The sequence below is a fragment of the Columba livia genome, chromosome 13, assembly GCF_036013475.1.
Source record: "Columba livia isolate bColLiv1 breed racing homer chromosome 13, bColLiv1.pat.W.v2, whole genome shotgun sequence".
Classification (NCBI taxonomy): Eukaryota; Metazoa; Chordata; class Aves; order Columbiformes; family Columbidae; genus Columba; species Columba livia.
This window is the reverse complement of record NC_088614.1, coordinates 7,239,992-7,263,789: the sequence shown is the minus strand read 5'-3', so window position 1 is coordinate 7,263,789 and position 23,798 is coordinate 7,239,992. Positions and strand designations below refer to the sequence as shown.

The following is a 23,798-nucleotide window of genomic DNA, read 5'->3' as shown; positions in this document are numbered from 1 at the left end:
GGGCACGGCTCCGGACACGGCCCACCCGCTGCTATTCGGTTACAGAAACAAAAAAACATTCCTTGCGCTGGAAACCCTGCATGGTCGCGGGAGGGGGGAAAAAAGGAGGAAACCACTCTTGCCCCGTGTGAGGATCGAACTCACGACCTTCAGATTATGAGACTGACGCGCTACCTACTGCGCTAACGAGGCTCCTCGATGACAATGCTCCCGCGGAGGCCTCTTCAGCGTGTGCCCGGCCGGGCCTCTGAGGCTCCGGGGCTTTCCTGTGGTTGTTCTGTGCGGTGCTGCCCGAGAAACCTCGAGTCTTCGGAAACGGCTCTTTTTCTGCAGGAGACACCAGTTTTGTGCTTTTCTTTGTTTCCTTTTGTTAGTTTATTTATTTTGGTTTGTTTTTCCCCAAATTCATTCTTTTCCTATGCTTTTCTGCAAGACAGACCTGACATTTTCTGGCAAATGGCTCGTGTTTCTTGCACTGCTCTGCAAAACAGCTGCATTCATGAGACATGAATGAGACAGGGGCTCCTGGACATCTTCATCCAGCTCCGCTGGCGAGGAATGCACTACGAGGGCTGCACTGAGGGCCTCAAGGCAGCGGTCACCATGACAATCAAGTGACAAACACCTAAATTGGAAGAAGACAGGAAAACAGACATTTAATTGGTGCAGAAAATCTCCAAACCTCACCAACATGAGATGTTTGGTTGTGTTGGACAGCCTGAGGATTTTGCTAAAGGTCTAGTGAGCAACTCGTGTTGTCAGGGGGACAACACCCTGATTTCCAAGGATCTGGCTGGCCATGCATACGGGACCATGAGATGACGAGTCCAGGCTGGAAGGCTTGTGGTATGGACAAAATTGCTACAACCACGGGATGAGTAAATGCAGAACTTACAGCCTGAGCCGCCACGTTCCATCCAGCACTGCCCACGAGCAGAGCAAGGATGTCATTTTTAATAGTCTGCTCGTCCTTTGGGGCTTCAATGACAGACAGGTTTAGTGCTCATAATTCTGACTAAGTTAATAAAGCTGCTCCAAACATCTAAAACAAGGTACATGGGCAATGAGTCACCCAAACCAAACATCGGCTGTTTGGAAATGTCTCTGTTTTCCACCTGTATTGAACCACATGATTTTTCCCTTGTGTTACAATGTGTGCAGCTGGTAGTTTGAGTTTCTGACACAGCTCTAGGAGACCTTGTCATGTCTGTTTGTTTAGGAACTGATGGATTCATGGAGAGGACAGAAAAAGTACTGATGGCAAGGATTTTCGTGGGAATGAAACAAAAGATGTCCCTGGTGACATTGCCTCGAGCAGAAACTCAGCAGTGTATGGCACACACATGCTTTTCCCTCCGTTGTGTTTTCTATTTTTATCTGGACTTTTTTCTTTCTCCTTTTCCTCTGAGTGCTCCTGCTGTTCCTCATCACCCTACAACCCTCTCTCCCTTTCCCTCACCCACCTGACCCTTAGAACTTTATCCCCCAGCCTTGATTCTGCAGATGTTGAGCCACTGCATCCTCCTGCATCCTTCAGCCATCAGACTTTCCCGCTGGTCCACTGCCCCTTGTTCCAGTCCAGCCCAGCAGAATCCAGGACAGCCCATCGTAGATCCACGCCCGTTCCCACAGAGCTCCATCGCCCCGTGCCCATTTCCTCGGATTAAGGGGGAAAAAGGGAAAAAGTCTGTCCTGCTCCATGATGCGCTGATGTCTCCTGGCAGGTAGAGAAGCCCAGCAAAGTCAGAGGCAATTTGACAAGTCCAAGCACTCAGAGTGACCATATTTCCTCTTCCCGTGGAGCAGAGAGGGGGAATCCCAGCCTCTCATCACACCAGAGAGGAGAAACAATCCTTTTCTCCACTCCAGGTTTCAAGATGGGAACAGAAAAGGTTTCCAATACTGTTCTTGTGGAGTATCACACAACAGATACAAGCAGAATTTGGAGGCTGGGCATAGCGAAGGTCCTTGGAGCCCAGAAGGCAGAGAGCCCATGCAGAACAGGGTGCTTATAACTGAATATAACTTAAAACTTCAGCATTTACCGCCCTGTTATCAGACGGTACAATTGGCACTTTCTCCTCTGTGTTATTGAATCCATTATCTGAATCTACCAGCTTTATTTGTGACGATGGGGAAAGCACTAAAAGTGCATTATCATCATCTCCCATCCTCTGTGCTGCTACCAAGTGCCTGAGCACCTTTCTTTGTAAACATCACCAGAATAATAACCCAGAGCTTTCCAGTCCTGCTGTTCCAGGCAGGCAGCTTGCAGCCCTTACCCCAGGGCTCTTGAAAAAAAAGGATGTACCAAAAGGAGAAATGTCATTGTTTCATTTCCCTTCAGCAATTAAGGAGCTGATGCAGCTCCCGCTATAGTCAATTAGTCTTCACGCTCACTCTAAAGGGCTTTGGATTCGTCCCAAAGTTAGTGTCCTCATTTTCTGTAATCCTGGAAGTGTTTACGCCTTCCCAGCCTCTGAGCGGGGATGAGCCGGCTGATGGTATATCCAGCCAATTATAACCTGAACAGCTAGGAAAGAATTATTTATTTTCCATTTGGCAAGAGGGACAGAAAAGTATGGCAAGGCAGGCTGAGACAGATGAACAAACCCTCTTTGCAAGCCCTGTTTGCCACACAAAGTATTTGCAGCATGTTTTTTTGGCACAAGCCTGCAGTGCGATTTGTGCTTTGTAATAAGCATCCTTGGAGGCAGGGCACTTTGAAGAGAGAATAGAAAGACTGAAGAATTTTCCTTTTTTTTTTTGTGATTCACACATTTTCATCTCAGATATTCTCCCCTTGCTATTGTAAGCTGGAAAATAGCTCTTCTCATCCTGATTTTTAGTATTTCCCACCTTCTTCCTTTCTGTCTGGACACTGATCTCACCAGATTTTGCAGGATAAACTGATCAGCAGGCAGACTAGGCTCTTCTTGGAAAATCCAGAGCACTGCAGAAAATGCTGCTGCTGACTCAGGAAAGGTTTTGCATCCTTCTGCTTTAGAGCTGAGCTCGGTGCCTCCTCTTTAACAAAAAGTGTATGATCTTTCTTCAACATACTGTCCTTGCAATGAGCTATTAGTGGATTTTACTATTAGCTGTGGTCAAGAGCGCTTGGGATCACCAAAAACTTTATAGCACTTCTACCAGAAGGAGTTGTCGTTCTTTCAGCTTTGGCCACGGTCCAGCCTGAACAATTTCATTGTGCCCAGCACCTCTGGCAGCTCGGCTCAGCGCACAGCAGCATTATCCCATTCAGGACAGATCACGGGACAGGCAGTCAGGTGTTTGAGATGCTATTTATTACTGGCTGGTCTGCTGAGCAATGGTTGTGCAATGGCAGGCAGCTCACTGAGCCTCTGCGTGCCTCAGTTTCTCATGGTGTAAATAAGGAGGGTGTTTACTGAAGCCACAGGCTACGTAGTACCTGGTTAATATTTGATGTGTGGAATTGCTTGAATCCTAGGAGTATTAAAAATCAGTGGCAGACTTTGTTGCATGCTGTATATTCCACAATTTCCCTGTTATGTCTCCCATACTCACAGTCATTACTGCTTGCCAAGAGGTTATGGATCTTTTTGAGTGAAAAGTAGTACATAAACATAAGTTATTGTTGCTTACAACAACTGATTTACTGTATTTCCTTGTAAAACTAATGGCTCACATTTAAAACTTGATCCCGAAGCCAATAAATGTTTGCTGGAACAGCAGTAGCAGCAGTGACCGATGTTGGGGTTACGGTCCATAGCAATGATGTCTTGGGCAATGCTTCTTGCAGGGGAGTGCAATGAGTTTTTAGCCAAACATTCTAAAAAATGATGTTTTTGTGATGACGTTGCACACGTCTGTGTGTTAGTATGGATTTACCATCCAGAAAAGCGTCTGTCTAATGATCTCAAAAGTGTTATATTCCAAAAGTCTTGTGAAATAGGTGGCCAGATAGAGGAGAGAGACAGTGTCAGTGTTCCCACCAAGGGACAGGATCATCTGTTGTTAGATCTCAGACAAAACCCACATAGGGAAAATGTTCCATGAGTGGTTTCTTTAGTTTCACTTTTCTCAAATTACACTTTTATATCCCCACAAAAGAGAGAGATTTTATAATTCTTATCACTTCTTGCTAGAGTTTTCCTAACTCAGAAGGTGACTTGCGCAGAGAAAATTGAAGTCTGGGAATTTGTTCCTAGGGTACTCACCAGCTTAAGACAAATTAAAGATTAAAACTTCTCAAAAGAGTTATTTTAAGTCATTGCAAACAATTCACTACAATCTGATTCTATCTGAAAATCTCCAATAATAGCTGGGTAATGGCTGCACACTGTATTAAAAAAAAATCAAGGCCCACATTGATCTTTAGCTGAGCTAGCTCAATAAGAACAGTTCATGAGAAAATAACTGAGGGATTTTGATTCGGGTTTAAATGCAAGTTACTCTTAGCACAGTGTCCTTCCTTTTATTTTATGGGGGTTTTATCTCGGTGTTTCTGGTGAATTTAATACTGCTGACAGCTGCTGAGCTAATAGCCCCAGACACTGAAGTGCTGTCTGCCAGTGAGGGGGTAGCAATGCAGAGGAACAGCTTTGTCTATACACCATAAACAAACCTTTTCAGTATTATTTTACCAGAAAAATGAAGGAACGGTTTATACACTCACTTTGTTGTGGGGCAGCTCATATGGAAACTCGGTTTTCTCTGGCATCAGTGGTAAGTGGGAGTTTTCCCCCAGGGTAATGCTGTAAATATCAGCTTGGGTTTGGAGTCACCATCCATATTGGCTTTTTAACAAAAAAAAAGAAAATATATAAAGGTTGGGAAAGCCTGTGTTTTTCTGTTTGTTTTCTTTTTTTGGTTTGCTTAATTCAGACTTAAGATTTAGTACATCCTGCTGTACAGGGTGCAGACATGAGGACCTGAGCTGGAATCCAACCCCAGCCTGTGCTCTGACCTGCTCTGTAAGTTTGGGCAAATCACATCTCTTTTACTTCATGAAGAACCAGGGCTGACAGGTATTGTAAGAGATTATTACCTCATCCCTCTCCCTGAGATAAGAACAATTCTCCCTAAACTCTTTGGAACAGATGTTTTACTACTTTCCTGTTAAATAAAAGTATTGGATGGTGATTATTACACTGCTTTCCTAGGCAATTTGTTCCGGTGCTCAGCTATTCTTACCCTTAACCCAATGTCTAATTTCTATTGCCTTTTCCAAGGTTTAAGCTCATTATTTCTTGTCCTAGACTCACTGCATGCAGAGAAGAGCTAATTCCCTCCTGCTCTGCAGCAACCTCTTGCATATTTGAAGACAATGTAATGTATCCTTCCAGTTACATCTTCCCCTCTTCAGACTAAATGCTTTATAAAGTGTTCTAAGACTAGAAAAAAAAATGCTATGTGGGCTGGATTTTTAAAGGGCTCTGTTCTAGCACAGTCACCAAGTTTGAAGCAAAAAGAATTTTCAAAAGCCTCATTTTCTCACCGGGGATGGAGAAGGGCGCTTAGGCAGAGCTGGTCCCAAAGCCCGTGTCCATGCTGTCGCCCCAACTGCGCCTAACACCTTTCTCAAGTCCAGACTCACCAACTGTCTGTGCTGTCGACACGCAGACACGGGGAAATGCTGAGATGAGGAGGGGAAGTTCAAGCGAGTCTTGGTGCGGATCTAAGTTTTCCTTCTCACCGTCTCTGCGGATTATTCATGAGCGGAACATGCGATAGCCCAGCCTGTCAGCAGATACTCTGATTGTGGCTCTTCCCGAGCACCATATGGATACTTTCAGCCTGAGCTGCAGCCTTGCCAACAGTTGGGAGCGTGGATGAAAAACCGCACGACACGCAGCGCTTGGTATTGTTGGTCCTGCCACGAGGACTGACCTGGACACCCCAAAAAAACAAAGCTCCATGGTTTCACCAGGGCTGGTCCTCCTGCCCACAGCCTCACAGCCTGCGGAGGTCCCTGAGGTACATCAATTCTTCCTCAGCCCTTAAAATGTTTGGTGTTTTTTTTTTTAAAGGCAGTCATTTACATAAGAAAGAATTCTGTTGAAATGGATATTAGGAAAAAAATCTTCACAGAGAGGTTGTGAAGCACTGGAACAGGCTGCCCAGGGCAGTGGTGGAGTCGCCATCCCTGGAGGGGTTTAAAAGGCAAACAGATGACGTTCTTAGGGACACAGATTAGCGCTAGAGTTACATTATGGTTGGACTTGATGATCTTGAGGGTCTCTTCTAACCAAGATGATTTTATTATTCCATGATTCTATGATCATCCATGATGTCTCACCTGCTGTCCCTGGGCAGTGATGTGATGGATGGAGCATTCACAGACCTTTGGGCTGTTTTTCTCTCCTTGGTTAGTCACGTCTTTAAGTGTCTCATCCCATAATTACACAGCCACCGGAACTGTATGACCCTGAATCACAAAATTAGGTAACGAACCCTCATTCCAGCACAGAAGCACAGCATTACTCCAACTTTGATCCATCTTTCCACCCCCAAAAATACAACCCTCCTGATAATCTCAAAGCTGCTTAGAAAATGTTCCTTCTCACTCTCCTTTCGATAAGGACATTGATGGCTGCAACTCCCTGTCCCTTCAGCCGCAGAAGCTGGATTGTATGGTGAGATTGTGTAGCCCTATTGCTGCAAAATCATTCCTATATTTCAAAACACGGTGCCGGGAACATATGTGAGAGAAAGAGAAAGGAAGGCAGCTGAAAGTCTACAGCCAACAGCTTGTGTCAGAAAGCTGCTAAAGGAAGGAACAGTTGGGCATTTATAATCACAGGACGAACGTGAGCAAACTTGGCTTGCGACTGAAATTGTTTGCGAGCTAATCAATTCCTGACAGACCGCACGAGGCCGGGTGGTGGGCTTCAAAGTGAACTGGAACACCTGCCCCTAAATTGTTTTTCCTTGAACGTAAACCTTGCCATGGCCTCCTCGTGCTCACTTCTATCTGTGCTGAAGGCAAACCGAAGGCTCGTCACTCAACTTGCACCTCTGCAGGGAGGCAAAGTCACTTAAGAGCACATGGTGTTGGGGGGGGACATGGCGGGTGGCTCCAAGGTGGCCATTGCTGTGTGTTGCTGAGGGACAACATGGCAGGGCACTATGAGGCAGCCATGGCTTTGAGTTGCTGAGAGGAGGACATGTCAGGGTGCCCAACAGTGGCCACGGCTGTGTGTCCCTGAGAGGGGACCCTGGCAGATCACTACAGGGCACCCATGGCCATGTGTCACTGAGGGAGGACACGGCAGGGCGGTCTGAGGCAGCCATGGCTTTTGCTGAGGGGGGACACTGGCAGGGGACTCTGAGGTGCCCATGGCTGTGTGTTGCCGAGGAGAGACACTGTGAGGACTCTCAGAGGCGGCCGTGGCTGTGTGTCACTGAAGGGGGACACTGGCAGGGCCCTCTGAGGCAGCCATCACCGTGTGTTGCTGAGGGGGGCAGACGGTAGGGCGGAGGCAGCCATGGATGTGTGTCACTGAGGGGGGACAGACAGGACTCTCTGAGGCAGCCATGGCCGCTTGTCTCTGAAAGGGAACACTGGCACTCTGAGGCAACCACGGCTGTGTCGCCAGGGCGGAACACGACAGGGCACACCATGGCCGTACGCCCCGCAGGGCGAGTCCCCGAGGCACAGCACCCAGCCGCGGGGAGGCGCCGGGCGGCGCATCCCGCCACACTCAAGATGTCGGCGGTGCCCGCCCCGCCGTGACGCGCGGTGTCAGCTGACGGCGGAGCCGCCGGTGGTGGCGGCGGGGGGCGGGCGCCGGCACTCGGAGTCGTCCGCCGCCGCCGCGCAGAGCCGCCGCCGGGCCTGAGGCCGAGTTGCCGCCGCCATGCCTTCGGAGAAGACCTTCAAGCAGCGCCGCACCTTCGGTGAGCTCTCCGGGAAGGGACGCGGCGGGGCGGGGGCGCTGACAGCGCCCGCCGGCTGTCCCGGCCCCCTTCGGGCCTCGTCGCTCGGGCTGCGGGGGCGGCCGGTGGGACAGGCCGGCGGTGGCTGCCGTCGTTACGGGGAGGGATCGGCGAAGCGGGGAGCGGGCAGATCTCGTCAAGGAGCCGCGGAGACCCCCGGGCCGGGACCGGCTGCTGCTGACAGCGGAGCTCCGGAGCGGGCCCGGCCGCCCTGCCCCGCTCAGCGGCCGCCGGGCCCGAAGGGGAATCGCCGCCTGCTCGGGGCTGCGATGGAGACAAACCCCGGCTCGGGCTCCGCGGGGCTGGTTCCGCCCCGGCAGCCGGGCCGACCCCCCGCGTGGGGACAGAGCCTGGGAGTTTTGGGGCTGGGGGCTCCTGGAGGTCTCCTGGGGGTGTCGGGTGTGCGGGAGGTGGTGAGGCTGCACCAGGGTGAGCTCAGCGCTGGCAAGGGAGCCAGGGGTGGGGAGATGGTTCTCTCTCCATCATCCATTATCGGCGGCAGAATTCCCAAGAGCCTGGAAAACATCACTTGTGTGTGTGCCAGGAGCCGCGGCCGCCCCGTGTCCGGCTCCGGCTGCGCCATGGGCAGAACCGGGCTCCGCTGGGTTGGTACCAGGCGCCGTGTCAGGAATTCTCTGCCCAGGGAGCTGCGAGCAACCGGGATGTCTAAACCTTCTGTCTCCAGTTATTGAGAACTAGCAAGGCATGGAAAAGAGCTGTGTAATGACGGCTGGGGAAATGAGATTAGGCTTTTTTTCTAGAAGGAACAGCCTCGGTAGAGCAGTGCCAGTGCTTCTTTCTGTGCTTAGGATGGGACCAAAGCAATCCAAGAGCTCAGGATCTGCTCATGTGTGTCGGCGAGGCAGGCTGAAACGCGCTGAGGGTAACGAGAACTGGCAGCGTAACCTATTTCTGCGTGAACTATAAAATCCTGTACATAAAATGGAATTGGTGGAAGTAATTGATCCAGATTTTCTTTTCCTTCTGCTCTTGGGTTAAAGTCAAGCTGCTTAAGAGAGCTTTCTGGTGAGCCCACCCTTGTCTTGGCTGTTCCATTAAACGTAAGCTGTTCTCCGCGTTGAAGCAGAGGGAATCCTGATCTAATGGAGCCTGTGTTTAAGCTGCCCCTCTTCTCGGAGCTTTCCAAAACTGTTGTTGACCCCATGGGCTGTCAGCAGCCTGTGTTGCAGGTATTAAGTTCAGCTAGGATGGCAGCCAAGCAGTTGCCGCCGCAACTAGTGTCGTCAGAGAACAGTGTTTATCTGTGGCTGACTGCAGCCTGATTTTGAACACACCATCTACAACAATCTCAATGGTTTGTCCGGGTTATGTTCCTTCTACTGCAGGGAGTGCTGCTGAATAACGTTGCTGTGAACAGATCTGTTTCAGTTGAAAAGTTAAACGTTTCTGTGGTTGCTGGGTTGACAGTTGGTCTCATTCACTCCCCGTATCTCTTGTGTTTCTGGTTAATCTTAAAAAGTATTTTAATTAGCTAGTAATCTCTGCCCCTGAGGTGTTAGTGCTGGTCTGTAGGAGCGAGGCTGGCGCTGTGCAGCCGGGTGAAGGCTTTGCATTCCCCTCGCCTTAGTGCTGCTTGATTCACCTCCAGCTTAAAACCGTGATTCACGTGAGTTGCATTTCCTTCCCGGGCTCTTCAAAAGGCTCATTTGATGCACGCAGATGAACTCATGGGGAGCTGAGTGATGTTACCGCTGTCTGACGGGACAGGCGCTGTGTCCTGTGCATTAACACACCAGCACAGAAGTGGGTCAGCGGGTGCTGATCGAAGCCCTTCGCCTCCCGTGAGCGGCACCTCTCCCCGGGCAGGTGTCTGTTAGAGCCGTGATGCAACGCTAGATCTTCTCCGAAAGGTGTTGATAAGATGGAGATGGCTTGGAAAGCCCCAGCCTGCAGAAAAGAACTGGAGAGGTTAAAACTGAGTTCACTGAATGTGAAAGTAGGCTGTAAGCAGATGCAACTGCCTCTGAACGCAGCCGTGTCTGTTTGCTTTGGCTCGGATGTACTTTAGCCTGGTTTATAATATTGGTGCTGTTAATATTTATGTCTGAGGAGAGGTGAACTTTATCCTGAAAACTGGCATGGAGCGCAGTGAAATGTGCAGGTACACAAGGAGCTCCCAGCAGCTTCTGCGACAGCGGGTGCGGCGGAATCAAAATAGAAAACTGGAATTCAGTAACACGAGAGCGCACGACGAAAGCTGATGCTGCCGGGCTCCGGCTGCTCCTGGGTCTCAAGTAATTGTCGACAATTTCCTCTTCTGGGATCTCGCAGAAATCGTGCAGGATATTCAGTCATTAACTTGGGGGGTGTTATTTGATGCCATGAATTTATGAGATTAAGTGTCTGCTGTAGTGGGGAGAAAATGAAGGGGGATGCTTGGGGGGGGGTGCATCTCCTTTAACACTTTCTAGGCAGCGTGCAGTGCTTGTCACCTTGGGTTGAAGAGCGAAGTATCACCTGTCAGAGGAGACGTTTTACTTGTGACAGTGCTGTCCCAGTCCAAAACTGCTTGGCCTGAATTTGCCTTTGTGGCCTTTACTAGCAGGCAGCCCCTTTCTTCAGTGGTGGAAAAATAAAGTAGTAACAGCATTAAGTGTGGATGTTTGAACAGATTTTTTTTTAATCTCTTGCAGAGCAAAGAGTGGAAGATGTACGACTGATTCGAGATCAGCATCCAACTAAAATACCAGTAAGTGTGGTTCTTTCCATTTTTCACTTCAATTTCCAGTCTTGTTTTCTTTTTTGTAGTTAGAAACCTGTAAAAGAGCTGTCCCGATGTGAGACCAAATGAAAATCTGGCTATTCTGGGTCATTAAGCCTGGATTTCAGAAACATTCTCAAGGCAGTAACTGGCAGTCAGCGTGGCAGCACAAGGTGCTCGCTGGGGAATGGAGAAAACGAGGTTTCCTGCGTACTGAAGTCGCGTGTTGTAATTTCAAAGGAAACCACACCCGGCTGAGCTCTGAGATTCTCCTGAGTGTTCAGCTCTTCTCATCTCAGAAATGCTGCTTGGCTGTCAAACCCACAAACCTCCCCCTGAAAAGCAGAGCAGCCCTCACCTTGTCACTTTTCTGTAGCTGGTCAGCTCTAAACGCTGCCTGAAGTTTTATTTTCTTTTATTTATGGCATCCTCAAGGTTATGAATGCAAAGCAAAGCATCCTAGGAAGCAGAAGACATGGATCATGTTGTTTTTGCTCCACAACTGGTGGGCTTTGTGTGACGGCTGTCAGCGCAGTAAGCGATAAATAGAACTGTCTTTATTGCCACTTGGTGGAACAGGGAAGGTCTCAGGAGATCTTGGGGGGCAGAAGAGAGAAATTAATCAGACCTGTTAACCGTTGGTTCTCATTGCTGAGAGCTGATGATCCCTGTGAGTGGAGATTCTTGTGTGAACAACCTGTGTGCAAAGTGTCAGCAGTTCTGGTGCCAGTTCATTAACGGAAGCGGTTGTCACCATATAAAATCGAAACCGAAAGGTTTTCAGCTTTTCTTGAGCTTTAAACTACTTCATCTCAAAGCCACTGCTGCTGGTTTTCTGTGCTCTTGGGCATGGGAACAAGTAATAATTTGTAGCAGAGATTTTCTGCCTTTTCTGGAATGTGCAGTTTTCCCCAAAGGCCCTTTCCTACCCAATCTCTTTCCTGACAGCAGGTTGCTTTCTCACCCACCTTCCACAGATCACTCAGTTGTCCCCAAGCTCTGTGACTGCAGATCGAAAGCTGTCGATTTAGAGCAAAGCTCTCGTTTTTAAGTCAGATGTGGACGTATTACTAGCAAAAAAGAAATGCAGAGGTACCTAAGCAAGCGGCTGTAGATGCAGCAATGCAAATCCCAGCTGTGGCAGAGCCCTGCTGGGATCCCTCAGGGCTTGTTGTGGTTGTCTGTCCATGTCTTAGCCTGAGTCATGGCCTCGTTATTGTCATTAGCAGCTCTGGATGAGATCAGACGCAACGTCACACTCAATGCTAAATCCCTCCTGTGCTGTCAACATCCTTCATTTTGCTGTTGGAAATATTACCTAAACATTATGATCTACCTTTTTAAAAGTAGTATTTTTTTTCCAGAATGAGCCAGCATTTATTGAAACCGGTGTAGGGAAGTCTTTCTCTGATAATTAATTACATTTGCTCAATATCTCTTCACCTATGCAGCTTCTGAATATCAACACAGCCAGACCCCGTGAGCGTGGCAGCAATCCAAGCGAATGGTGTCACGTAGCTACCGCTGATTTAAAAACAACAAAACCCACGTGGCTGTGGAAACGGGAGTGCACGAATTCTGAGATCATTTCTTAAAAGCAGGAACTACACACAGTTGCTGGGCAGGGTGCTGCTTAAATTGGCAAATCTGCCATTTCCTCCTGAATTTGGTAGTTACTACATAACAATCTTGACAGAACTACTGGTTCCTAAGCTAAGTCTTGAGATTAAGGAGGAGGAAATTCTCTCCGTTGAGGCTTTATACCTTTCAAAAGTAGCTTTCATGTGTTAGAGGAACAGTGGGAGGTGAATGGAATAGCATAGTGATCTGGAAGGGCGATTCTTAGAAAGAGATGGCCTGAAACTGGAGAAATTCTTGTGAAAACTGCTTGAGTTTGCAGCCCAGGCGCCTTAGTCAGCCGCTGTAGGGTATCAGAGGGGCACGCGCTTTATTTTTGCTTGGGTTTCCTTGTTGCTGGGTAGTTCAGTGCTCCATTAAACAATTCCAGCAAACGAACTGTTCCAAAACTGCACTGCAGCTGTTAAATCCCTGTCACCCCTTCATGCAGGGACATGCAAACAGAACAAGAGGGGCAGGGGAATAATGTTAATTTTCCTTTTCAGATTTGGGACGCTGCCTTCACAAATGTAGAGAAATAGATTTGAGCATAAATTTTTGTACCTTGCTGTGTGTAAAACGGAGCAGGAGAGACGAGGGCACCAGACACCTTTTCACATCTTCTGCTCCTCTCTGTTTGTTTCTTTTTAGGTGATCATTGAACGGTACAAGGGAGAGAAGCAGCTTCCAGTTTTGGATAAGACCAAGTTCCTGGTGCCGGATCATGTCAACATGAGTGAGCTAATCAAAATTATCAGGTAGCGTGCTGGGATTTCAGTGCAAGCTGCATCATCCTCATGCTTTGTTAGTTCCCCACCTGCTGTGTGCAGCTGGGAACTCTTTCAATGGAAAATTCATCTAACAAGCCCTTGGTATCATCACTAGGACAAATTCCTGACAAAAGCTGAGCTGTTAGTCTGATTTCCAGAGAAATAACAGCTTCCCAGAGGTAGTGGGGGGATTCTGGGGCCATGAATCCCTGTCTAACATGGGTGCCTAGGGCCCAGGGCCCCAGTGCTTCCCACCGGGCTATTTTCAGATGCTTTTTTTGGTGTTGTGCCTGGGAGTCCCTCTCCTACCCGCTGGAGGGGGAGTTCGGGCTCAGAGCCAGAGCTCTGAGCTGTTGCTTTGGGTTGATGTTGGCATCCTTTGATCGTGGAATGAGGTTTCCCTCGGTGACAGTGTTGAGGCCTGAAAAACACGCGTTCAGACCAGCATCTTGCTGTCCCACACTGCGGCTCAAGTGCCGCTTTGTGCCGGAGCTCGAGCTTTGCTCGCAAGAAAAGGCAAAGGGGAAATAGCCCTGGAGTGGCAGTTGTGTGGTCTAGAATTGCGGTCAGAAATTCTGCTAGAAGGGCATTTCTCCTGGCTTGATGTCAGGGAGGAGTATTTGATTAGCAAGAGCTCTCAAGCGGTAAACTTGGAGGTCAGCAGCAAACCAGAGTTTGCTTTATGTCGGACACGGTGTAGCAGCGAGTCAGTTCTTGGAGGCCACAAGCTGTAAAACCTGAGAGTTGTCCCAGGTGTCCAAACAATTCCCTCCCTCAGAGTTTGTACAAAAACTGTCGCAAGCGAATCCCAGCTCTTACACGAGCAGGAGAGTTTTGGACACGGGAACCAGATTGCTCAAGTCTTCCAGAATTTCTCATGAACATGAAAGGCCCCTGGGCAAAAGGTTTAACAGCAAAGTGAAGGATTTTTCCCACCTTTTTCTTTTGGCTTTATTTAGGTGACTTGGTAGCAGCTGGACTTGGTCCTCGGCCAGCTCCTCTGCACAGAGCAGAGCTTGTCCTCACGGAGCTGCTGCCACTCAGCTGGGTGAGCAGAGCCTGGCTTTGGAAGGGTCCGTTCCCGGGCTGTGCCTGGAGGTTCAATAAATCCTTTCCAGCTGCCGCTGCCCCTCAGCAATGAGCAGAAGCGGCAGGAAGCTCTTCTGATCTCTTGTTCTTTCCTTCTTTTCTTTGGTTGCACCTCCACATATCCGAGTTCCTCCCGCTCACTTGGTTTGTGAAGCAGGAGCTGCTCTCTGCAGACCGGCTGCCAGCAGGCAGTTCAGCAGAAATAACCCATTTCCCCTCAACTGGAACGAACAGTCCAAGGGGACACCCCAGTTAGATGTTCTCTGCGAGTCTGTAGCTCTCTGAGATGGAAGAAGCAGCCTCAAGTTGCGCCAGGGGAGGTTGAGGTTGGATCTTGGGTTCAATTTCTTCCCCAAAGGGCTGTCGGGCATTGGAACAGGCTGCCCAGGGCAGTGGTGGAGTCACCATCCCTGGAGGGTTGGACAGATGGAGATGAGGTTCTCAGGGACATGGGGCAGTGCCAGGGATGGGTTAATGGTTGAACTCCATTATCTTGAGGGTCTTTTCCAACCAAAATGATTCTATGAGTCTATGAATTTAACACAGCCTCGAGGTGGGAAGCACATCCCTTCTGCAGTGGTGGGGCTGCTTTGGGTGGGGCCATCTCACTGCTGTCAGTGGCCGAGGACTTTCTTCTGCCATCTGTCCTAAAACCTTTGTTAACCATGAGTGGAAATGCCTTGTCGTGACTGTGAAACTCCTTCCCCCGCTCCCCGGCCTTTCCCCCCAGGCGACGCCTGCAGCTGAACTCCAACCAGGCCTTCTTCCTCCTGGTGAACGGCCACAGCATGGTGAGCGTCTCCACCCCCATCTCCGAGGTGTACGAGAGCGAGAAGGACGAGGACGGGTTCCTGTACATGGTGTACGCCTCTCAGGAGACTTTCGGAGTGCAATCTTCCGTCTAGGACACGCAGGTGGCTTCTAGCCTAGGATTTGGGTTGACCCTTGGCCATCACCCCCACTCTTCCCCACACACACCCCAGGGAAAGACACGGATGTCACCTCTGCTCTCGGTCCCCTAGCGTAGTCTCGCTTTAGCAGGTGTCTCATCTTACCTTGCCTTGTTTGTGACTATTAAACAGTACAGACGAGCACCTCCAGCTTTGAAACCTGCTGTAATATTCCACACAGGCACATTTACATTTCTGGACTTGACGAACGGAACCCGATTGTGCATGTGACAATTGCAAATAAAGGGACATTTGATTGACTTCAAAAAGCAAACAGGCACCAGGGAGGAGCTCAAGTGTTTCATGTGGAAAACCTCTCCATGATTCCTTAATTTTTTTTTTTAAATGGGAAGGCTTTTCACGAGAGCAAATATGGTTTAACGTTCCAAAGCGGAGCTTTGTCTCGGGCAGCTCGATGAGACGCGTGTCAGCGCTGCAGGGAGTTAAGGTGAGGGCTTGGGGTGAGCTGGGGGAGTCCAACTCTTCTTGTCTCTTATATTTTTTTCACAGCACCATAAACTTAGAAATGGTGCCAGTTTCTGAAATACTCTTTACCAAACACCACAGCTTTATTGTAGTTTTTAGGAAGTGTTTAACTGTAAAATACGCACCCGGATAGGTAACGTTGAAATAAACTCCCGTCTGTGCTGAATTCCCAAGGCCTGTGTGTTCAGTGAGACACTGGTGTTCGATGGGCTGCTTTCCAAAAGCTCATCCCCCCCAGCCCGAGGGTTTGCGGTTCCCCAAGGTGTCAAGGGACAGGGGCTGGCGGGTCCATGGCGGTGCCACCGCGGCACCAGCAGCGCCCGCATCGCCCCCTCCGCACGGCGCATCGCACCGGGACACGGGGACACGCCACTGGAACCCCCAGTCGCTTTTACCACCGCGGGGGGATCGGGGAGAACCGCTTTTAGAAGCAGCTCGCGCCCAGGAGTTGAGAGTTAACAAACAAATTATTATTTTGCTTTTTTTGTCCATCACTGAATCTCCTGCCGCCTGCCTGGGGTTTGGAGCAGCGGTGGCAGCACCGTCCCGAGCGGGGACGCAGGACGGCAGCGCGTAGGACCTGTGGTTTATTCCCTCTCTAGAGTCGTTGTCACGTGGAGCGTAGCGGGATGAGATTTCTCTTGTATATTATGTGTCTGTGAACTAACCCCACCTGTTACTGGAAGCTAACTCACTAGAACGGGGGAAAAAGAAGCAATACTGCTGTGTCTTGGCACTCTCAGCTCAGCAAGGTGTACAGTTTGTACCGACGACACCTCTTTGCATGCATCTCGGTCACAGCGCTTCTGATTTTTTATTGTTCTTTGTGTTTTTACTCCAACGTAAACTTTTAAATGCAGCTTGTTCTACGTTTAGTTTTGTCCGTGTAAGAAATTGTTTAACTCATAACTGACAACCATACTTGTAATTACGACGTGATCGACTGATATTCCTGTACAAATGTTGCTTTTTTTAAAAATTAATACAGTGCTGATATGGATGGATTACATCCCTACTTATTTATGGCTTGTGTGGTTCTTTCTAGACATTTGTCTCCATCGAGTCTCTGTAGGGAAGGGCACAGACGTCTGTTCCACCGGCTCTGGGATGCACAAGGTGCAAAACATGAGGCCAGGATGGTGAGTGAGGAGATTTGTGACTCACCAGCACGTGTCTGTGGGTGGCGAGACAGCAAAAGTAATAAATGGAACTAAAAAAAAGTCTCTGGTAACTGCCCAACCGGAGAAACCCCTTTAAATTTAAAAAAAATATATATATATATAAAAAAAATAATATACATATATATATATACACACAAAGGGATTCTGTTTAACTCTTTATTTTCCATACATTAAATTTACTCAGATAAAAACATTCTAAAAATGTACAATTTTACTTTTAACAAAGTATAATAAAACATAAAAATCCCAATACCAGAATACTTGACATTTACAATTCAAAATCAAATTAGCTGAATATTAAATATTTACAAAACTATTTAAAATATTTATAAAGTTACATGCACAATTTGTAATACTAGAATTGACCGAAGTAAAAGAAATGGCTCAAATGGGAGCAGGAGTTTCCTTCATTCCTAGTGGAAAGTGATGTCCAAGAGAAGCTGTTCATCTGCACTTGAAAACACAGGATTCGCTTTCTGCTTCGGTACCACCACGTTTCTTGCTTACAGAAGAAAAATTGAAGAGAGCAAACAGGTAGTTCCAAGGGGTTTTGACCCGAGATGTCGTTGGGCAGGGGGTGTCGGGGTTACTGGGGCCTCCACCAGCACAAGTGATTTCCAGGCTCTCCAAAGTGCCCAATTACACAGATCTTGTCCAGATTCGCCCACGTCCATCTCACGTAACACATCTCAGAATCCCCCGGTCCCACAGCTCCCAGTTTCCTGCCCTCCAGTAAACACAGACCCAACAGAACCCACGCACAGGGGGGTCGATAAATGGCATTTCTATTTTGGGGAGGAGCGTCACTGCCCAACACCAGACTACGTTTCATTTTCAAGTTCCTTCACCCTGCAGCTTGCCAGCCTGAACCAGAATTTGGGTAATGGCGAAGGTCTAGTCTTAGACTACTGGTTTTGTTAAGTCTGACACTTAATTTGCCAAGATTTAAAGCCTGTGCTATGAAAAAGTTTCCCAAGAAAAGTGGAGTGTGACGGTGCTTTAAGGAAAAGCATCGTGGAACTCTGATCGATACCTCGCTGCTGAATTGAGGCTTCTCTCTTCGCTCTCCCACTGCTCAGCGTCAAGCCTGGCGCATTTATTAACGCTTAATTTGCAGATTGCCAGCGCGAGGAGGAGTCTGCTGGAAATTCCGTCCTATTTAAAGTTATTTCCAGCAGGAACGCTCCCCAAATGGAAAACCCTTCTGAAACCGCATGTCGCATGCAGGGAAGATGCATCGCGAGCTTCTCCGTGTCCCTGCAGGGAGGTGACGTGGGATTCCCTTCCCTCTGACACTTCCAAGTCGTTTCTATTCCACAGTGAAATCCATTTTGAGAACTAATATTTTAGGACAAAGATAGGAATAAATAGCATTCTTTGAAATCTCCGTCTTCCAACGTATAAAAATAGGTTTTAAGAAATGGTTCTTTCAGCCATGAAGCTGGAACTACTAGCCTAAAACAAGCTGCCTTTTCAGGGGTAAAAAGATGGATTTGTGCCTTTTAAAAACCAGACGAAGGATTAATTTATGGAACTAAAGTGCACTGTTCAGACTCCCCAGCTTTGGTTGTTCCCGGTGCAAAGTGGGCAGCGTTCGGTAGCAGATCTGAGGCCACAAGTCGCTCTCATTTGGGCCTGTCAGACCTTTCTCTGTGACGCTCGTCTCGCTTTAAGTTGCTCCAAACTCAGGAATTGGAACTTAGTCTGGAACCAGACTTCACCATTTAAAACCGTTACATCAAAAGTTCACATCGGCCGCTTTAAGAAACATCAGCCTTAACTGCACAGAAAGGAAACGATCCCACAGAAAGCTCTGACAAAAGGGGTGAAACCGTTCGCCGGACAAACGTTCAGATTTCCAGCCCCTTTGCGACGGTTTCCACTCCGATGAATATTGGGCGAGACTGCCCAGCCTTGGGCATTAAAACTGGTGCAGAAATTATTCTCTTTTTTGCTGTTGATTTTTGCTATTTTGAGCGGGTTTTTAACACTTGTGTGTGTGTTGAAATACAGTTTATTTAAATACAATTCAGTTGTAAAATACTGTTTAAAAAAAGTGAAAAAAGAAAAAATTAAAGTTTGGCTTTCAGCACATGTTTTCAGGCCACTGGAGAGACCCTCGAAGCTGTAAATAGTAAACATGGTCACTGAAAACTGCAGCGTTTCCTTCAGTGAAATAGGGTGTGACAGGTTGTTCCTCCCATTGTCTCAAGCTCATTAAGGCAGAGTTAATTGCATTGTCAGTTTTCGTCAGGTTTAGTGTTGTAGGTCTGGGTGTCACCTCCTCACACGCAGGCAGAGCCACCAGGAGCGTTTCGGTTCTGGGCTGAGCACACGCACGTCTCATCTGCTTTGTCATTGCATAGGAATAGAAAAAGAATTTTTTCTATTTTTTTTTAAACCAAACATTTTGCAAATTTAGATTCCCGTTTCCACAAAGCCAAATCCGCTGCGAGCCGCAGATCGCTACCTGGACCGAGTCTGGTTTCTCTGGTTACCGGTGATGCTCATTTCTCCTCCTCGCCGCCCCGGTGGGACACAAGGATGGCCCGGAACATTTGTTTTATATTTTTCCCATGAACACGGCCCAGGAAGGGTTTGACCCCCCAGGTACCGCCTCCCTCCCTTGCACTGATGGGTCATCGCTGCAAAACCCCTCCTGGGATGCGAGCTCCCTGGCGTCCCAGCGAACGTCAGCACCGCCACAAGCACCTATTCACACAAACTATTCATCCTGGCGTGGTTTAAATCGGTGTCACAAATACCTCCAAGTGTAAACAAGGCTTCAGACTTTAAAGGTGTCTTCCAAATTACAGGATGCAAATATCTCTGTGTCAGACAATTTCCAGAGAAAGCCTCACCCATTATTATGCTTTTTGAACGCTGTCGGATTCCCCGGGTGAGCCACGAGGATTTAGTATCTTCTTTCAACCAGACAGGACCAAACTGTTTCAAATTAACAGTTTGAGATTTTGTTTGGCTTCCTCTCAAGTCCTAATTTGGATTTGTCACCCACAAATGATGTACGCTAAAGTAGTTAACACCAAAGCTAGTCATCTACAATCTAGTGTAACGAAGGAGGCTGACAAGAAATCCTTCAAAGTCTCGATAATAATGAAGTTTACTACCTTTTACATGTTCGACTTCTACCACTTCTGAATTCTGTAGCAAAAGCCTTGGGGTAGGAATCAAAGGGGTTTCTTTTTATATAAAGTAAAGCAAAAGCTTACAAACTCTGCCACCAGAGTTGTTATTTTGTTTAAAGGATGGTTTAAAATTCATTTACAAAAGCAGAATAATAAGGTTTCTGTGAAAGAGACCTATATACAGTAACAGGACGTAAAGGTTGTTTTGCGTATTACAGGAAAATATCCTTGAAGCCTTTATGACCCTGGAGTCTCTGGGACTTGGACCCTTGGAAACTACAATTATTCCACTGCTGGGAAGCCAGCACTGTCTAGTAATAAGTGAGACAATGAAGCACAAGTTTGTTTCCAGAAGGAACCGAAACTGCCGTGTGGGTTCTTTTGGAAGGGAAAGGAGAGATTTACTCAAGATTTTTATTGTGGAGTTAAGTCACATAACCTGCTGGTGCCAATTTTTAAAAGTTGGAACTTCTTTGCCTCTTGCACTGGTCTCAGAGTGACACCGTCTGCTCAAAGTGCAGAAAGCTTGAAGAGTTTTACATTCTTCTGTAGTGCAATCCTTAAAAATCCCAGAGATTAGTGCCTGATCACTTTTGAAAAAAAGTAGAGGATTTACCTAGCCCAGGGGTGCCCGAGTCCTTCTGGGGAACGGCCGCTCCTGCCCTCCGCCTCCAGCTTCACCTCCCAACGTAGCTGCCCTGGAGCCAGACGTTTCACCTTAGAAAGTCCACGTGTGGCAACATTCTCCAGCAAAATAATATCAAAAAATAAGTACATCGGATGTTGTACTTGCAACAGCAAACGGGGCTGGCCAGCTCCACTGTCCGTCGGTCCGAGGACGCGTAGTCAGAAGTTCCAACGACAAGATCCAAGCTTGAATTTGGCAATCCAAAATGGGTTTGATGCACCCCCTAAGCTAGATTTTCTACCTAGTCTAATAAAGTAAAGCACCTTTGGATTAAAAAATACATTAAGCTTAACAGCAACTGGACGTCTCAGTTTTGTGTTTCGATCTCCTTACGTCTCCATGGCTTACAGTATTTTCTTGCCAGCTGATACAAGGTCAGTCTGTGGAGTCGAGGCTTTCGGAGGGAGGAGCGTATTTCAGCCTGAACGTACCTGGGGAGAGGAAATGGGAGAATTAAACATCAACCTTCTCACATCTGCTGCATCTCACAACTTCCTAAAACAACCAGCTCCTTCCTGGACGTGTAACACAATATTCCAGTGGAATGCCAGCTGTGCAAGAGCATGTGTGCAGCTGGGAGGAATGAAAATCAAGCATCATTTACACAGTAAAAACCACTGGCTTCCATGGAGCTTCAGGGCTGGCAAAAATCCATCTGAGATAGTTTAACTGGAAATTCAATTGATGAAACAAAATTCAGCTTAAAAAGACAGTGAACTACGTTTCTGAAGTTCTCCAAATTAAGGCTGATGGGGCAGCATCACTTCTCCAACAGCTCCAGAAACTCCATTGATTAGTCACATTTTAGCACTGCTGTAAATTGCTGCCACAAAACCAGTCACTTGTTGACTTATAGTGGTCACATACTTGAAACCTTGTCTGTACCATATAAAAACAAACAGACATACTCCATAGGCAAGACAATGTAAAATACAACAGCTCAGTGCTGTTCGCTCCAGTCAAATGTTCGTATTTAATTTTTTAAGCCTGACCACATGCAATTAATCTCAACACAATATGTCAATTAAAATTAAAAAACCTAAAAATGGGACTAGAAAGTGCTCTGGGTAAAGTAACATTTCTCTCTTAGTTGTTTTCCGCCCGGAATTGAGGATTTCGGCTCTCTCCTGGAGAAGCCCGTGCTGGAACCATGTAGGCAACACGCCCTGCAAAATAATTACAGCAGCAAACGCGGGACCCCCAAGAGCATTTGAACAGGAATTCTTTATTTACGTTGCTGTTTTGGGGGAGGGAAGGGCAAGTTTGTAAACCTCCCACAGATCTTGAAATTACAACAAATTACAAAGTTGAGCTTTGGGCCTGACTTGGGCTCTGTCCTCACGTTGGGGCTGCACAAAACTCAATTTCAACTTTTGCAAATGTAGCTCAAAACCACCTGCTTTCAAGAAGATGATTTTTTTTTTAATACAAGTCATAAGAGAGACAGCGCGGCCATCAGCCTCCCCTGCCCTTGGGCACCACAGCAAAACCCAACGTTCTGCTTGTGAACCCCGTCCGTCCCTCCTGCTTTTACCTTGTCGGTTGAAATCCATCGGCGGCTGTTTGCAGTCCTGAGCTCGGTGACCACTGGCCCCACAGTTGTAACACGAGAGATTCCCGTTTTTTTTGTGACTCGAGCCGTTGCCGTTGCCCATCATCCCCTGTGCCTGGTACACCCCCGCCGTCCCCGCCAGAAAGTTCTGCATGGGCGGCACGGCGAACGTGGACTGGCCGCTCATGACCGAGTCCGGCGCTAAACCGCTGTTGTAGGCGGTGTGGACCACAGGGAACGTCGTGCTGCTGTTGTACTGCTGCGTGTTGATGTAGCCGTTGCTACACAAAGGGTTGAAGGGCAGGAAGGGGAAAGTAAACATGGAAGGTCCTGAAAACGGGTGCTGAAAATAATTAGCGTAGCTGACGGTCATGCCGCCGGAGCCGCAGTTGCCGCTGCAGCCGCAGGAGCTGCACACCATGCAGCCGGGAGGCTGCGGCGGCTGCTGCTGGTGGTGGTGGTGATGGTGGGTCTGGTTGGGGACGGGGATGCTGCCGGTGGATCCGCTGCTGCTGCTGCTGCTGCTGCTACTGCTGCTGCTGCTGCTGTAGAAGTTGCTGTCGGGCGCCGAGGAGAGCGTGGGGCTGGAGCTGGGCGCGGGGCAGCTGGGCAGCGTGCCCATGGTGGCAAAGGACGTGGAGGGGTGGCTGCTGGAGGAGCCCACGTTGCTGTTGGCGCAGAAGCTGCCTTGCATCGGCGCCACCGGCACGCTGCTCATGGCGGAAAAGGCAACTTTGGTGTTGGCTGTGTACAGAGCAGTCCGGGGGTTAATTATTGCGGGGGACACCGTTATTTGCATATTGCTGGAGCAGGAAGTCTGTCCAGCGATGGCAGAATCAGTAGGAAGAGACGAAGACACCAGGAGTTTGATGGGTGGACGAGCCACATGGAAGACTGTGCTGGACGTTACGGTGGCAGCGGTGCTCGTTTCTACTATTAATCCCGGCTGTTGAGCAGTTTTTATCACTCTGTCCAGAGTCGAAGCATGGACGACTTTGGTTCGAGGCCCAAAGTTAATAGTCGACGTGGGCGAGCTGTTCTCAGCACCCCCCGACAGCACTTGCAAGGGCTGGTGGGGAGACGACGCAGACATGACGTCCACCACGGCATTCCCAAAGCTCTTTTCCATTTTTATGCTGCCCCTAGGTCCAGGAGAAACCTTATTTCTTTCTTCTAAAGATAAAAGAGAATGCATAGACGATGAAAGTAGCTTCATGTCTGCATTGCCGCGGTCTGATTTGTGCACCGAATTTAGCATCCGGATGGGGGTGATATGAGGGGAGGCCGCTGACATCATTTGCATGGGCAGAGCGTGGTGGCCGGAAGGATTGGAGCCCGTGTCGTTCTGCACCGGTAAGACCTGAGCCGTGGGTCTGGCAGAGCTCGAAGTGAAATGGTTCAGCAACATCACCGGCTTCTCCTTTTCCGAACCATCCAAGTGAATCTCTAAACCTGGGGATGGAAACACGGATAAATACAAAGCCAGGCGACACGGGCACCCTCGGTGGTTGTTTCCACTTACGTCTCTCGTTCTCCTCGGCGCTGTCCGAGCTCTCCTCCCGCGTCTGGATCCCCATGGGGCTGGAAGAAGAGCTGGAGTACTCGGAAGAGCTGCCCTCCCGGGGCAGGGGGTGCGCTGGCTGATCCACGTCCACCCGCAGCTCTGCAGATACAGGG

At 48.5% G+C, this 23,798-nt stretch overlaps 2 protein-coding genes and 1 non-coding gene across 4 annotated transcripts in view; 1 reads left to right on the top strand and 2 right to left on the bottom strand.

Moving 5' to 3' along the window:
* Window positions 1-119: 119 nt before the first annotated feature.
* Window positions 120-192, bottom strand: TRNAM-CAU (transfer RNA methionine (anticodon CAU)). Its single transcript has one exon. It is a non-coding gene; the product is annotated as a tRNA-Met (tRNA).
* A 7,438-nt stretch (window positions 193-7,630) lies between these two features.
* On the top strand, window positions 7,631-16,573 carry MAP1LC3B (microtubule associated protein 1 light chain 3 beta). Of its 2 annotated transcripts, none has more exons than XM_065028827.1 (4): window positions 7,631-7,881; window positions 10,575-10,630; window positions 12,911-13,017; window positions 14,849-16,573. In XM_065028827.1, exons 1-4 carry the CDS (start codon window positions 7,842-7,844, stop codon window positions 15,021-15,023), a joined length of 378 nt encoding a protein of 125 aa, XP_064884899.1. In that variant the 5' UTR covers window positions 7,631-7,841; the 3' UTR covers window positions 15,024-16,573. The 2 variants fall into 2 exon arrangements, with proteins under 2 accessions (XP_064884899.1, XP_064884900.1); XM_065028828.1 differs by lacking the exon at window positions 7,631-7,881 and adding an exon at window positions 9,685-10,175.
* Window positions 16,574-16,877: 304 nt separating this feature from the next.
* ZCCHC14 (zinc finger CCHC-type containing 14) overlaps window positions 16,878-23,798 on the bottom strand; it is a 51,009-nt gene continuing 44,088 nt past the window's right edge. The window contains exons 11-13 of the mRNA XM_021290656.2: window positions 23,644-23,784; window positions 22,104-23,573; window positions 16,878-21,000 (exon numbers count right to left, since the gene is read on the bottom strand). Of these exons, the coding sequence (XP_021146331.2) occupies window positions 20,945-21,000; window positions 22,104-23,573; window positions 23,644-23,784 (1,667 nt within the window). The 3' untranslated portion in view covers window positions 16,878-20,944. The remainder of the gene's footprint in view (window positions 21,001-22,103; window positions 23,574-23,643; window positions 23,785-23,798) is intronic.